Genomic DNA, 13990 nt, shown 5'->3' on the forward strand with positions numbered 1-13990 from the left:
CTGCAGGGAGGGGGCGATGCCCTGAGCACCCACCCCAGGACCACGGAGCCTCTCCCCCCCAACCCCAGCAGGACACAATGGAGGCGGTGGCGAGCGCGGCTCCTCTCCGGAAGCCCAAGCCGGTATCCGGCGGAGAGAGGGAGGGAGGAGAGGCCGAGCAGCGGCTCCGCTCAGCCGGAGCCCTCTAGGGGTAAACCCAGCCCCGGCGCCCAAATCTCCTAGGAACCCTTTGAAACCGGGGGGAACACGCGGGAGCGACCCCCCCGCGCTGTTACGAATTCAGTTGGGGAGGCCGATTACAGCGGTAAATCAATTAACGAGAATTTATGAAGCAAGCGGTAGTGTTATATGTCAAACAGGTATAATTTGTTATATGTAAAACAGGTATAATTCGCGCCGTTTTTAGCATTATATATATATATATATATATATATATATATATATATATATATATATATATATATAAAATATATAATGTTATATATGTCATAATATTATATATATATATAATATTATGACATATATAACATTAATATAATATTATTATATATAATATTAATATAATATCACTATATATAATATTAATATATTATTATATATAATATTGATATAATACTATGATATATAACATTAATATAATATTATTATATATAATATTGATATAATACTATTATATATAATATTAATATATTATTATATATAATATTGATATAATACTATGATATATAACATTAATATAATATTGTGATATATAATATTAATATAATATTATGGTATATAATATTAATATAATATTGTGATATATAATATTAATATAATATTATGGTATATAATATTAATATAATATTATTATATATAATATTAATATAATATCATGATATATACTATTATATAGAATACTATGATATATGTAATATTAATACAATATTATTATATAGAATATTATATAGAATATTATTATCTATAATATTAAAATAACCTTATGATATAATATTAATATACTTATGATAAATTGAGGCGAATAATTTGATTCAGCCTTTTTAAGGTCAATTAGCATTTTATTAATTACAGCAAGCAGTAGCAAGCAAAACAGCGCTGGGTGGGGTAGGGGTCTCCAAACCGCCCCTCCTGCAGTGTCCCACACCGCAGTGCCCCACACCCCACCCCCCTTATTCAGTCTCTTTTTATAGTTTCTTGGAAGTTTCTTCATTCGCGTCTTTCGCGATAGCGGTGGGCGTAGCTTGAGCATCCCTCTGCGTCGTGTCTGCGTTGTGTCGAGGCAGGTGATCGCTGATTTCACAATCGGCTCCGGACAGTGATGGGCGTACCCGGAGCACTCCCGCGTTGTCCACTCCGGTGGCCGTTGCCTGGTGGTCACTGATTTCACAATCAGCTCCGGCCATCCCCCGACATCCTTAGCCCGTGTCTGCAAAAAAAGCTACGAAAAGCTCCCTAAATGGTGATTAATCATACTTGTGGTCTTGCGGTTTTGCAATATGTCTATAGCCTTGCGCTTTGTAGCAGTTGCTTTTTTTTTTTTTATTGTCCTCCCCTATCTCCTAACAAGCAGGCTAGTCCCTCATACTTTAATTTTTATATTTCCTCCTTTAATATTCCAATTCTTTTGATGAACAAACAAGTTACCACAGTTTATCACATACTCTTATTATATATTATATTAATGCAATATTATGACATATATAGATAAAATTATCTATAATATTAAGTTGTTAGGATGTACCCTTTGGCATTAGAAGCCCCCTTTCTCAGGCAAAACCAGGTGTGTGTTGAAACCCGATTTACAAGGAAAGGATGTGGCTCGCCAGAGGATGGGCCTTATCTGAAGCGATAAGGAACAACTTCAGCAAAGTTAAAGTTGTTGAAATACTTACAATTGTAATAGGCGCTGATCATCTCGTGAATTACCCGAGATGGGCATCAGGAACATCCCCCGTAAATGTGGATACCGTGTTCCCAAAAATTTCAATCAAAGGTTCCAACGACTCCGGATTTCGAATTGTTCTGCCTCGTCGCCGAGAAGGAAATCTCACCAATTTATGGGACTCGGAATGAAACAAAGGACTGAATGCCGAAATCCTGGCGTCAGGCAAAATTTCCCCTATAAAAATAATTTGTACCACGATGGTGGCGTGGGAGCATAGAGTGAAACCTCTGCCGAGGATGATCTCCCGGCACTGTCCTTTTCCTTGTGTAAGTTAGATCTCTATTGCTAAAATAAATTATTTTTATTATTTAAAATTCGGCTGCATCGTTTTTCATTTAGAACAGCAAAGAGTTGTTTTGGGTTTTTTTTTTTGGGGGGGGGTAACCGGGGTTGGGTACCTCTTTCTGGACAAAAATGAGCCAGGAAAAAGGACCCCGTTAAAAGAGAATTTACACCTTTAGAAGGTTATGCTGTATTAACATTTTAATAATAGCGTAAATGTCGCTTTGTAATTAAAATTAAACTTCAGTCGTTAAAATAGAAACTATGTGTGTGAGATATTCTTTTTATTAGCTGAAGAAAAGGAGAAGATAAATTATTTGCACAGAGATAACAATTACAGAAACCCCTAAATTTTCCAGAGGAGAGGAATTTATATCTTTCCCTATCAACAGAAACAAATTTCTTCAAGCCCGACTTAAGACTCGAAGGCACCTGGGGATTAAACTTTTTTACAAATATGAGAGGAATTTCTTGTTTTAAATAAAATATATGCATAATCATGGAGTGTTTTGTATCTGCAACAGGTTACCCCTCTTAAGGAGTAAATTCTCTTTTAACTGAGTCCTTTTTCCTGGCTCATTTTTGTCCAGAAAGAGGCACCCAGCCCGGGCTGTTATTGTCTCATTAATTGTCCTAACTCTAATTGTCCAACCTTTATTACTATACTTGTATCATTATTTTTACAACCTTTTTTTTTTTTTTTTTATTAAACTTTTATGCATTTTTAAAACAAGTGATTGGAGTTTTTTACACTCAGGGCTCCAGCAGGCACCAGGGGCCAGCAGCTCCAGAATTGCTCTTCCCATCGCCCCACACCACTCTGGAGTAGGAAAAAAAACAGCTTGGGGAGAGGTTTATTGCCAGGAAAACGAAATAAAATCGGGAAGAGAGGGAAGGAGGGAAGCCCAAGTGCTGGGAAGATGGATCCTTGAGGATGAGGAGGGTGAAGAAGGCAGGGTCAGGAGGTGGCCTAAGGTGGCAGATTCAAGGCCCTGCTTTCCCTCCTGTGTCAATTCTGGTCTGCAAGTGGAGGTGTGGATTCACATCCCACTCCTGTCACACATTTTTTTCCTAAAAAAGTAATTTTTAAATCTAATTTTCTGTCTTTTTTTCTTTTTTTTTTCTTTTTTTTTTCTTTTTTTTTCTTTTTTTTTTCTTTTTTTTCTTTATTTTTTCTTTTTTTTTTCTTTTTTTTTTTTCTTTTTTTTTTTTCTTTTCTTTCTTTTCCTACCCCCGATTAAAAATTTGTCCCCTGTCACATCCACTCCCTTCAAACACTGGAAGCCCCGCCAGGATCACCCTAATACGGAACCTTCACTTCTCCAAGAGAACCCCGACTTCCTCGGCCTGGGAGCGTCTCCGTGGCCTCCTCTGGACTTCCTCCATCAGCTCCACATTCTTCCCGTGAGGAGAACCCCAATTTTGGACGGTTTCATCCACGAAATTCCTCCCTGGTGCATTCACTTCTTGCTTTATGCCCCCCAAAATCCCGAAAGTGTCGCGCGAGTGCGTGCAGCAGGCGAATCCAGAGAATCCTCCGGGCAAGCGGGAAGTGAAGGACGAGAAAAACGCTTTGAAAGGGCATCCTTCCTCAACAGGACCTGCCCACGCCTCTCCAACCTGTGCCTGCCGGCCCAGGGACTCGTTAAGGCTAATTATCTCATTAATAAAATCCACACGGGGTTTTCCTTCCCCTGTGCTTTGCGTAAGAGTTCCTTCGTCATCTCCGCGGGGAAACGCTCCCGGGGTGACCAAGCCCCTCATTCCAGGTGCTCTCTGATGTCCCACATCAGAAATCCCACTTTTTTTTTTTTTCTTTTTTCTTTTTTCTTTTTTCTTTTTTCTTTTTTTCTTTTTTTCTTTTTTCTTTTTTTTTTTTTTTTTTTTTTTTTTTTTTTTTTTTTTCCCCTGCGCTCCTTCCATTCAGAAAAGTCATCCTCAAAGGCAGAAAAGAGCGATCTGGAAAGAAACCACCATCCCTCCTCCCACCCCTCTGATTCCCTGTGACGCAACTGGGAAATTCACCTTCCCGTAATCTTCAGGGAATCAACAGATGGGAGCAGGAAGACGGGAGGGAGGGACAACTTTTGCAACCGGTGGGTTGTTAATGCCCAGGAAAAAAAAAAAATAAAAATAAATCCCCCATCACTGAGGTTGATCCCAAAGCAGCTTGTTGGGACAAGCATTAATCCAGGTTCTTATCAGGACAATGTGAAACCAGCTTCACTTCCAAGCTCTCTGCTGTTCCTGGGAATGTTTCTCTGTGCCAGTTCCATCGTGCAATTCCCAAATCCCTCCAGGATTTGGTTTTTTTTCCAGGTGGGGAAAATGGGTGGTTTTTTGGGAGTTCAGTGTTGATACCCCACTGGGGGAGCAACCGGCGAAGCGAAAATCATAAAACACAAAACCAGACCTAAACCAAGAGGGTTTTTCCCCCTCAAAAACAAACCAAACCAAACCAAACCAAACCAAACCAAAACAAAACAAAAAAAACACCAACCAAAAAAAAAACTTTTACTTTTTTTTCCAAACCAGCTGGTGGAATTTCTTAAATGGAGACATGCTCCAAGACAACAACAACAACACCACAAAAAAAAACACCAAAAAAACACCAAGAAAAACCTTCAGTCCTTCATTTTTTCTTAGAAGGAAACTTTCCGAAGGCGTTAGTCACCCAAATTTAAAATTTTAACCACGACAGCACAGTGACACCCATTTGGAAGGAGCTGTCCTTGCTCACGAACTCACTCACGGGCTATGAGAACCACCAAGGACCTCAAAAAAAACCATCCCGTGACTCACGGGATTCCCGTCGTTCCGTCGCGAAACTCCCCCTGCTCTGAGGGATGTCCCACCTGAGCCCGGGCACATCAAATCTCTCGGGGTCAAACAAACAAATCTCATCGAGTCACATCAAATCTCGGAACGCCGCCGCCGCCGCCGCCGCGGGGCGGACCCGGAGGAGGGCCACAAATTCCACAGGACCGCCAGTTCAAACTGCAACCGTCGCTCCGAAAGTGCTGCGACCACCACCCCGACTCAAAGGGACCAGCCTGCACTCTGCCTCTGTGGTTTTTAAGCCAATTTTCTGTGGTTTTAAACCAATTCATTGCATTTATTGTGGATTTTTTTTTTTTTTTTTTCCTATTCGGTCGCGGCTGTGACTTACTGTGGATATTCTCAGCTCAGTCAGAGAGAAAGAGAAAGGTTTTCTAACTGGGAAACTGGGAAACAGTTGGGAAAGAATGTAAATAATTCTCTAATCCATCTTGTTATTCACATTGTTTGTAGATATGCTCTGCCACTGTGCGTCGTTCACTGCACACCAATGGTGTGACATGTTTTTACTCTAATTAATTAATTAATGAAATTAATCTTCTCGATGTTTACATTTGAAATAAATCAGAGCTCATTTTCTTTGCCTTCTGACCTGGAGTTCTCTGTTCCCGTCCTGCTCGACAGCGACGACTTAAAATCTCTTTACCAGGTGTTTGGGTGGGGATTTGATTTTTTCCCCCTCGCTGGTTTACGGTCGAACCGGCGTGGCTTTGGATAAATAATAAAAATACCCCACCACGTGCCACCGAAAAGCAAAACTCTGGGCGAAGAGTTCCGCGGCTTCTCCTCGAGAGATTCCCCACCACGGGCCCCCCAGTTTCACACGTCACAGTTCCAGCTGAGAGCCCGTAAATGCAACCTGCGAATGCTCGTGACGCGAAACCTCCAGAATTCTGCCCAAATTTTGCTTGACTGAGCAAAATTCTGAGCGTTCCTTCGTCCTGAGGTGTTCTGCGGTCGCATTTGGTGAGACCCCACAGTTTCGTGGTGTTTGAGCAGGGTAAAGCCTGGTGGAGGTGTTGGAGTCCAAGAACAAAGAGGTGGTTCCTCAGATGAGTTTAGGGCGCTTTGGCGAGTCCAAGGTCTCCACTCCGGAAAAAATACCGGTTTCATTTCTAGAAAAATACCTTTTTTTTTTGCCATTTCGGTGAAGTTCTGGATGGTCTTTAAGGTCTCCTTCCCACCCAAACAATTCTTCATCTCCTCTGTTATAATGGAGGCAAGAGCAAGCCAAAATTGTCAACACCTAAGAGCACCCAGTAGGTGAATTTTCCCTAGAAAATTCTCATTTTCACCCCTGAAATTGTATTTTGGGTGCCAGTTCAAGGCCTCCCCAGGGTTCAGAAGGATGCCCGCGGTTGTTCCACAGATTTCAGCGGTCTTTGTGCAATACCAGGAAAAAAAAAACCAAAAAAACAACCCCAAACCTGATTGTTCCCTTCTGGGAAATTGCTGCCTCTGGTGGAGCAGGGTGTGGTCACACCCCAAAACATGCAGTGGACAGATTACTTTACTCCAGTGAGGAGCTGACTGCTCAATTTCTGGTTCCCCCTTCTAATGACAAACGACACTTCACTCCCTTCTGGGTTGCGCTGATTGGCAGGGGTTGTTTTTTTTTTGGCAGCACCGGGGTGGTTTTGTTTTTTTTTTTTTCCCCTTAAGCTGGGGTATAAAATGAATTCCAGTCTCAGCAGAGGATTCATCTTCCTCCTGGAGCGATGACTGGGACTGGTAAGTGACTCCTCCCCTCAATCCTGAGTTCTTAGTGGGCTTTTTTTTCTTTTTTTTTTTTCAATCTTTGGTTTTATTTCATCTTTGTTGTCTGGGTTTGGTGTTTTGGTTCCGTTTCTTTGAAACCTCCCTTTTTCCCAGCTGGGGGCCATCCCACGCTCCAAGTTGGTGGTTTCTCCACATCTTCCCCCCAAAAAAAAAAAACCACCACACCTGATGGAAGGTGGAGATCCAACCTCCAAGACCCAATCCCAGGATTTTTGCTCTGAGCTCCCACATGGTCCATAGGTTTTTTTTTATTTTTTTTTCCCAACCCAACTGTGATGATTCTGGGATCAGGGCAGGTCCAATCCAACCTTATCCCACTGTTAACAGGACTGCAGATTCTTCCTAAGTGGTTTTTTTTTGTTTGTTTGTTTTTTTTTCTTTTTTCACTCGTGGTCGGTGTCTTGATCAGCTCAAGGGGCTGTTGAAACACCTGCCTCGGGTGTTGGATGATAAAGACTCCGAGGTGGATTTCTGGCAGATCCAACCCAGATCTGCAACAGAAAAAACCCAAAAAAAAAAGACACCAAAAAAAAAAAAAAAAAACAAAAAAAAAAAAAACCACCAAAAAACCCCAAAAAAACAAACAAAAAAAAACCTCAAAAAACCCCAAAAAACCCCAAACAAAACAAAAACAAAAACAAAAAAAAACCCCACAATTCCCAGGGGTTTTCCAGCAGTAAGAATTACCCAAAGTAGAGTTTCCAAAGCTTTTTGTTTTTTACCCTGGAAGAAAATTGGCAGCACTCGGGAGAAGGAAAAAAAAATGAAAGCTGCTCTTTAGCTGTTTAAAAAAAAAAAACAGAAATCAAAACTAGGAAAATCCCAAGGGTGGGGGCAGGGGGGAGCAGGGGACAGGATGGGACAGAGTGTGGTTCTCAGCCCAAATTTTCTTTCGCTGTGAAAATGTTAAATAACATTGTGTCTTTTCTGGTGGAAATGGTCATTTTGGGTCTGTTTGCTGCTCCCTGTGGGCGTCTCGAAGACACAATAATTTTAAAGGAGAGGATTCAAAACTGGGAGGGTTTTTTTAAAAAGAAGAGATTTTTTTTAAAGGAAGGGGATTTTAGAGGAGGGAATTTTAAAGGAGAGTAAAATTCTCTTCTCTAAAAGTAGAAAAATTTTAACTAGGGAATTTTAAAGAAGACAAATCCCATCTCTCTTCATCCCTCTAATTCATCCACCTTCCTGTGAAATTTTCTATCTCCAGCTCTTCTGTCTGTGCAATGCTTCATCAGATCCATCTGCCCAATCCTGTCTTTTTCCCTCCACCCTTCACATAAAAACTCCCCAAATTACCCAGGTGTGGGAAAGGTCACCGGGGACAACGAGGTGCCTCGATTCTTTGCACATGAGTGACACTAATTACTGTTCTTGAAAGCTTTGGAGCTTATTCTAAGAAGGTCAAAGTCATTTTGGGAACTCGCCACAGCAGCTGCACAAAGCAGGACATGAATGTGGAGAACTAAAAAAAAAAAAAAAAAAAAAAAAAAAAAATTCATCTACGGGGTGATTTCTCTTAGAAAACAGGAATCGCCGTCGCTGACGTCTCTTGACACCTTCTGTGATGGATCTGCTGGGGCCAGGGATTTCACAAACCACCCCCGTTCCTCTTTTTTTTGGGGTCTTGGGTGCCAAAATCCTTGGATGTTTGTGCCGTGGGGGAACGACCTTGACTGCCAACAATGCGTTGTTGCTCTTCTCTTCTCTTCTCTTCTCTTCTCTTCTCTTCTCTTCTCTTCTCTTCTCTTCTCTTCTCTTCTCTCCTCTCTCCTCTCTCCTCTCTCCTCTCTCCTCTCTCCTCTCTCCTCTCTCCTCTCTCCTCTCTCCTCTCTCCTCTCTCCTCTCTCCTCTCTCTTCTCTTTCTCTTCTCTTCTCTTCTCTTCTCTTCTCTTCTCTTCTCTTCTCTTCTCTTCTCTTCTCTTCTCTTCTCTTCTCTTCTCTTCTCTTCTCTTCTCTTCTCTTCTCTTCTCTTCTCTTCTCTTCCCTTCCCTTCCCTTCTCTTCTCTTCTCTTCTTCTCTCCCCCAGCCCTCTTCCAAATCCTCCTGCTCGCCGGTCTCCTGAGCGCCAAGCGGTTCCCGTGCTTCCCCGAGTATTGTCTCCATGACCGGGACTACGAGGAGCTGCTGAAGATCGCCCGGGACGGGCTGGAGCCCGCGGCTCACCCGGCGCACGTGGTCGTGGTGGGCGCGGGGATCGGCGGGCTGACGGCAGCCAAGCTGCTCCGGGACGCTGGGCACATGGTGGGAATTCCACAAGGCTTCTTTCCCTCCTCCAAAGCTCTTCCGGGCTGGTGAGGGAAAAAGGGAATGCAGTGGGTCAAGCACGGTGGTGGAGGAAGGAAGGAAGGGAAGGAGATTTGTCGCCAGCGATTTTCCCCTGACGTTGGTTCCTGTGACCCAAGCGAGTCCTTTGCGTGACTGTCTTAAGGGCAGCAGAAATTCCAGGGGTTTCCAAACCATCCCGAGGCACCTGTGAGTGCCAAAGAGGGTTTGCAGTGCATGGAGGGACAGACTGGCAGCAGAAATTCCAGGGGTTTCCAAACCATCCCGAGGCACCTGTGAGTGCCAAGGAGGGTTTGCAGTGCATGGAGGGACAGACTGGCAGCAGAAATTCCAGGGGTTTCCAAACCATCCCAAGGCACCTGTGAGTGCCAAGGAGGGTTTGCAGTGCATGGAGGGACAGACTGGCAGCAGAAATTCCAGGGGTTTCCAAACCATCCCGAGGCACCTGTGAGTGCCAAGGAGGGTTTGCAGTGCATGGAGGGACAGACTGGCGCTGCTTTCAAAGCCCTGTTTGATCCTGAACCACCGCGAGAACCTTCTCACCGAGCTGGTGTCCAGCCCAGGAACTGGGAAATGAGAAAATGAGAACCTGCCCCATAGGCAGAGATCGACAGAGAAGGGTTTGGATCTACAGGTGCTTCATTTGCCATCTGAAGGGGACCTGTCCCATCCTCTGCACCTTGTTTTGGGAGCGTTTCACTTCAAAAACGCGCCGTTTCCCGAACGCTTCCCGTCTGCACCCGATTTTTTTTTTTTTTTTTTTTTTTTTAGGTTACCGTTCTGGAAAGGAGCAGCAGGGTCGGGGGGCGGATCCGGACGTACCGGCCTGAGGGACAGGACTGGTACGTGGAGCTGGGACCCATGCGCCTGCCAAGCAAGCACAGGTAAGGGCAGGTCAGGTGAGGGTCCGGGGCACGAATCATCCCCGTTGCTTCCCGGGGGTTCAGCTTCTGTGCCGAGGGGACAAAATTTTTTGGTGGCAGAGCTGGGGGCAGGGCGTTGGTTGGTTGTTGCCTCTTTTCCACTCTTGCCCTTCTTCTTCCAGGCTTGTCCGTGAATTCATCCGCCAGTTCAACCTGAAGCTGAACCCTTTCATCCAGAGGGACAACAACACCTGGTACTTCCTGAGGGGTGCTCGGGTCAGGGCTGAGGAGGTGGACAGGAACCCCGACGTCCTGAATTACACCGTGAAGCCGTCGGAGCGGGGCAAGAGCAGCGTCCAACTGTACCGGGAGGTCCTGAGCAAGGTACGAGATTTCCCGTGGTGTCCCCCCCCACCTCGCCTGAACGATGAGTTGGAGAAAAGTTTTGGCCGTAAAAAGTGGGGAGGGCTCGGCCCTAAGTCGGGGAAGAGCAGGGTCCTTTTGGAGTCAAAAGCGGAGAGGCTCGTCCCGAAACAAGGACGGGTGGGTGCAAAACCCGTCCTTGTCCGTAAGAAATCCTTTGGAAGGAGTCCACCGGGACTTGGGTGAGCAGAAAGTGCCACACCAAGGCACGGCGGCCTGAAACTTGATGTCCAGAAACTCCAGGGGTTACCAAACCCTGAAATCCTGACAGAGTTTTGGGCGTCGCTTTTGGAAATGGATCTTTTTCCAGCGAAAATGCCAACGTTTCTTCTCCAGGCTCTTAAGAAGTTCCAGACCACTGATTGCAGTCAGTACCTGGCTCAACACGACTCCTTCTCCACCAAGGTAAGGGGCTTGGGCTTGAGGGCAAATTTAATACCAGCTCTTGGTAATTAACCTGCTCTCCCTGCTTTGAGAAGGGTTCTGCGTCGCTCTAACCCCATCCTCTGTCACCTTTTGGATGCTTTCCCCTAATAAATGATCCCTTCTACTTAAAAAAAAAAAAAGGCTGAGAAAGGGGCCAGCAGAGCTCCAGTGCAGCCCTAACTGAGGCAACAACCTCAGGCCGTGCCTCTTCTCCTGCCGTCTCCAGGAATATTTGATCAAGGTGGGGGGGCTGAGCCGAGGAGCTGTTGACATGATTGGTGACTTGCTGAACGAGAACTCGGGGTTTTACCTCTCCTTCCTCGCCTCGCTGTGGGACTTCGACATCTTCTCCGATGAGAGGTGAGTGCCGTCCCTCCAGCCCAGCCCTGCTCCCACGACGGAAAACGTCGGGAGCGGTTCCAAACGGGAGCCGCTGGCGGCTCCACGGGGCCTCCAAGCCCCACTGGTGTCTCGGGCAAAGCTCAGGATTCCCACACTCCCTAAACCTCAGCGCCCTTCCCGCACCTCCCGCTTGCTCCTCCCTTCCAGTTTTGATGAAATCACCGGGGGGTTTGACCAGCTGCCCAGAGCCTTCCACAAGGCGCTGCCCGACGTCGTCCGCTTCAACTGCACCGTGGAGAAGGTCATGACGAAGGGCGGCAAAGTCCGAGTGTTCTACCGTGCTCCGGACACGCTCGCCCCGAGCGTCATCACTGCGGATTACGTCCTGGTCACCTCCAGTGCCAAGGCTACCAGGCACATCCAGTTCCTCCCGCCGCTGTCCCCCGCCAAGGCCCACGCCCTGCGCTCCATCAACTACGCGAGCGCCTCCAAAATCGTCCTGGCGTGCTCCGAGAAGTTCTGGGAGAAGGATGGGATCCGCGGGGGCTACTCCGTCACCGACCGCCCCCTCCCCGCTTCATCTACTACCCCAGCCACAACTTCTCCAGTGGGGTGGGCGTCATCCTGGCTTCCTACACCTGGAACAGCGACGCCGAGTTCTTCCTGCCCCTCACGGACGACAGGTGCCTGGACGTGGTGCTCCAAGACCTGGCGGACATCCACCAGGTGAGCAAGGAGTACCTGCAGTACACCTGTGACCAGCACGTCATCCAGAAGTGGAAGCTGGACCGACACTCGCTGGGGGCTTTCGCTGCCTTCACCCCCTACCAGTTCGTGGACTACTCGCAGGCGCTGTTCGCTCACGAGGGCCGGCTCCACTTCGCCGGGGAGCACACGGCCCAGCCCCACGCCTGGATCGACACCCGCCATGAAGTCGGCCATCAGGGCGGCCGGCAACATCCACCACGAGAGCGGCGAAGCCGCGGCGCCGGACGGCGAGCGGCTTGGGAGGCCCGCGCGGAGGGAAGAGCTCTGAGCACGCCCCAGCCGTCTCCCGGCGGTGCGAATCCGGTCCTTTCCGAGGAAAAGCAGCGGAATTCGCCGGCAGCGAGAGGCGGCCAGTCCGCGGGCGTCCCGAAAGCGGGGCTTAAAAGCGTGGCAGGGAGACGAGGGGGGCACTGAAATAGTGAATCCGAATTATAAACGCTTAATGGGGGTAGGAGGGGAGCGCTAAAAACGGACAGAGTTTATTGTAGAGGTTGAATCTGCAGCCCGATAATAGAGGACGATGAAAATTTGGGTCGGAAAGTAAAGTAACGCAGACTGATGAGGGTGTAATGCAAATGTCTCAAAACAATATTTAGGTGTGAGGCTTGATAACAGAGAACACAAGCCTCTGGAATTGCATATTCTCGTATCTTATAAAGTGTTGCACTCCCCTTGATTGCATCAGATTTGCCGTAAGCATCAGGATTAATATTTTCAGCAAGTACTCTGCTACGTAAAATCAGTTTTACTTTCTATACTCAGAAAATGTTCAATATGCAATTCAATTCTTTCACATTTCCATTTTTAAGTTCATTAAACTCATTCCAAGTAATTATAGCTCAGCTCTGCGTGCAGAAGACAAAATTTGGCAAGTAATTTTAGTTTGAAAATCGTATCTGTTTTTCCTGTGGTATTTCCGGTGCTAGCTTAAGGAAACTCACACACACACACTCTGCTGTTCCCCCTTGTCCACCGCTGTAATTCCCAGCTTATTTGCATGCCAGGCGCTTCAGGGAATGACTAAGAAGGAAAAATAAAGGCGGGAATTTGTGGTTTCCTTGTGTGCGAGAGCGGCGTCATCGCGTAAAAATGGTGTCGCCACACTCCAGCCCTTGGGGAAGTCGCCGCTCTCAGTTCCTCCACCCCAGAATCTGAGAGAGAACCCGGCGCTCCCTCACCATCCTCTCCTTTGAGTGGTCCAACGCAACCAGTTAATTAACCAGTGCTAATTCTTGCCCAGTAATTTTGCCGTTCCCCACGGCGCCAGTCAGGATGCGATCCCGGCCTCTTCGACCTGTGGCCGATGCCGAGTTGATCCAAGCGGATCGAATAAATTATCCTGAACCTTCAGAGGAAATCCGAGGTTTTGCTGGAGTTTCTCCCCTCGCCAGGAATTGCCCTGAATTCCGTAGCCTCGGAAACTCCCATCTGTACTGCAGGTGGGATTTTTGTGGGACAGGACAAGGATAAATTCCCCAAAAGGAAACACCAACCCAGTTGCTAAGAGGTGCCAACCCTCGCTGTGGTCCGTGAGCTGCTCGGCCTTCAATTCATCCCAATTCCCACAAAATTCCAACTTTCACCTCTGACTCCACAGAGCTGCAGGGGAGCGGCTCCAGGCTCGTTCCCAGCCCAAAAAAACCCCAGAGGTTCAGCTCTCACTGGAGGCAGCAGGGATATGGCAAGAGCATCACAACCCTCAGGCTCTCCCAGCATCAGAGAGGGAGAGATTTTTCCCCTTTTACACCGAATTAAATCCAGCTAATAATCAATGAAGCACGGAGCCACCACCAGTAGCGCATTATGAGCTTGGCCAGGCTCAAAGCACTTTTTGGGTGAGCCAGCCCCAGAGAACAAAAACCTCACAGTTAAATTTTTGTCGTCATCCTTCATTTCTTCCGGCTCTTTAAGGTACCTCCCTTATTGAGCACGGCGCTGTTCTTTGGGCGTGACAGAAATCCAGGAGTGAAGCAAAAGCCAGGGCAAGTGGAGTTGCGTCAGGTCGGGAAATTCACCCGAAATGCCACGAGCACCTTCTCGA

At 46.7% G+C, this 13990-nt stretch overlaps 1 protein-coding gene across 1 annotated transcript; it reads left to right on the forward strand.

Annotated features, from left to right (window-relative positions):
- The first annotated feature begins 77 nt into the window (after positions 1 to 77).
- IL4I1 (interleukin 4 induced 1) lies at positions 78 to 12295 on the forward strand. The gene is given in 10 exon segments (XM_053969356.1): positions 78 to 122; positions 223 to 304; positions 8871 to 9085; positions 9899 to 10011; positions 10173 to 10374; positions 10750 to 10818; positions 11066 to 11199; positions 11389 to 11746; positions 11749 to 12105; positions 12107 to 12295. Coding segments are annotated over 10 exon segments (1686 nt in total). The 3' UTR covers positions 12218 to 12295.
- Positions 12296 to 13990: the final 1695 nt, after the last annotated feature.

Source organism: Vidua macroura, unplaced genomic scaffold (genome assembly GCF_024509145.1).
Source record: "Vidua macroura isolate BioBank_ID:100142 unplaced genomic scaffold, ASM2450914v1 whyUn_scaffold_187, whole genome shotgun sequence".
NCBI lineage: Eukaryota > Metazoa > Chordata > Aves > Passeriformes > Viduidae > Vidua > Vidua macroura.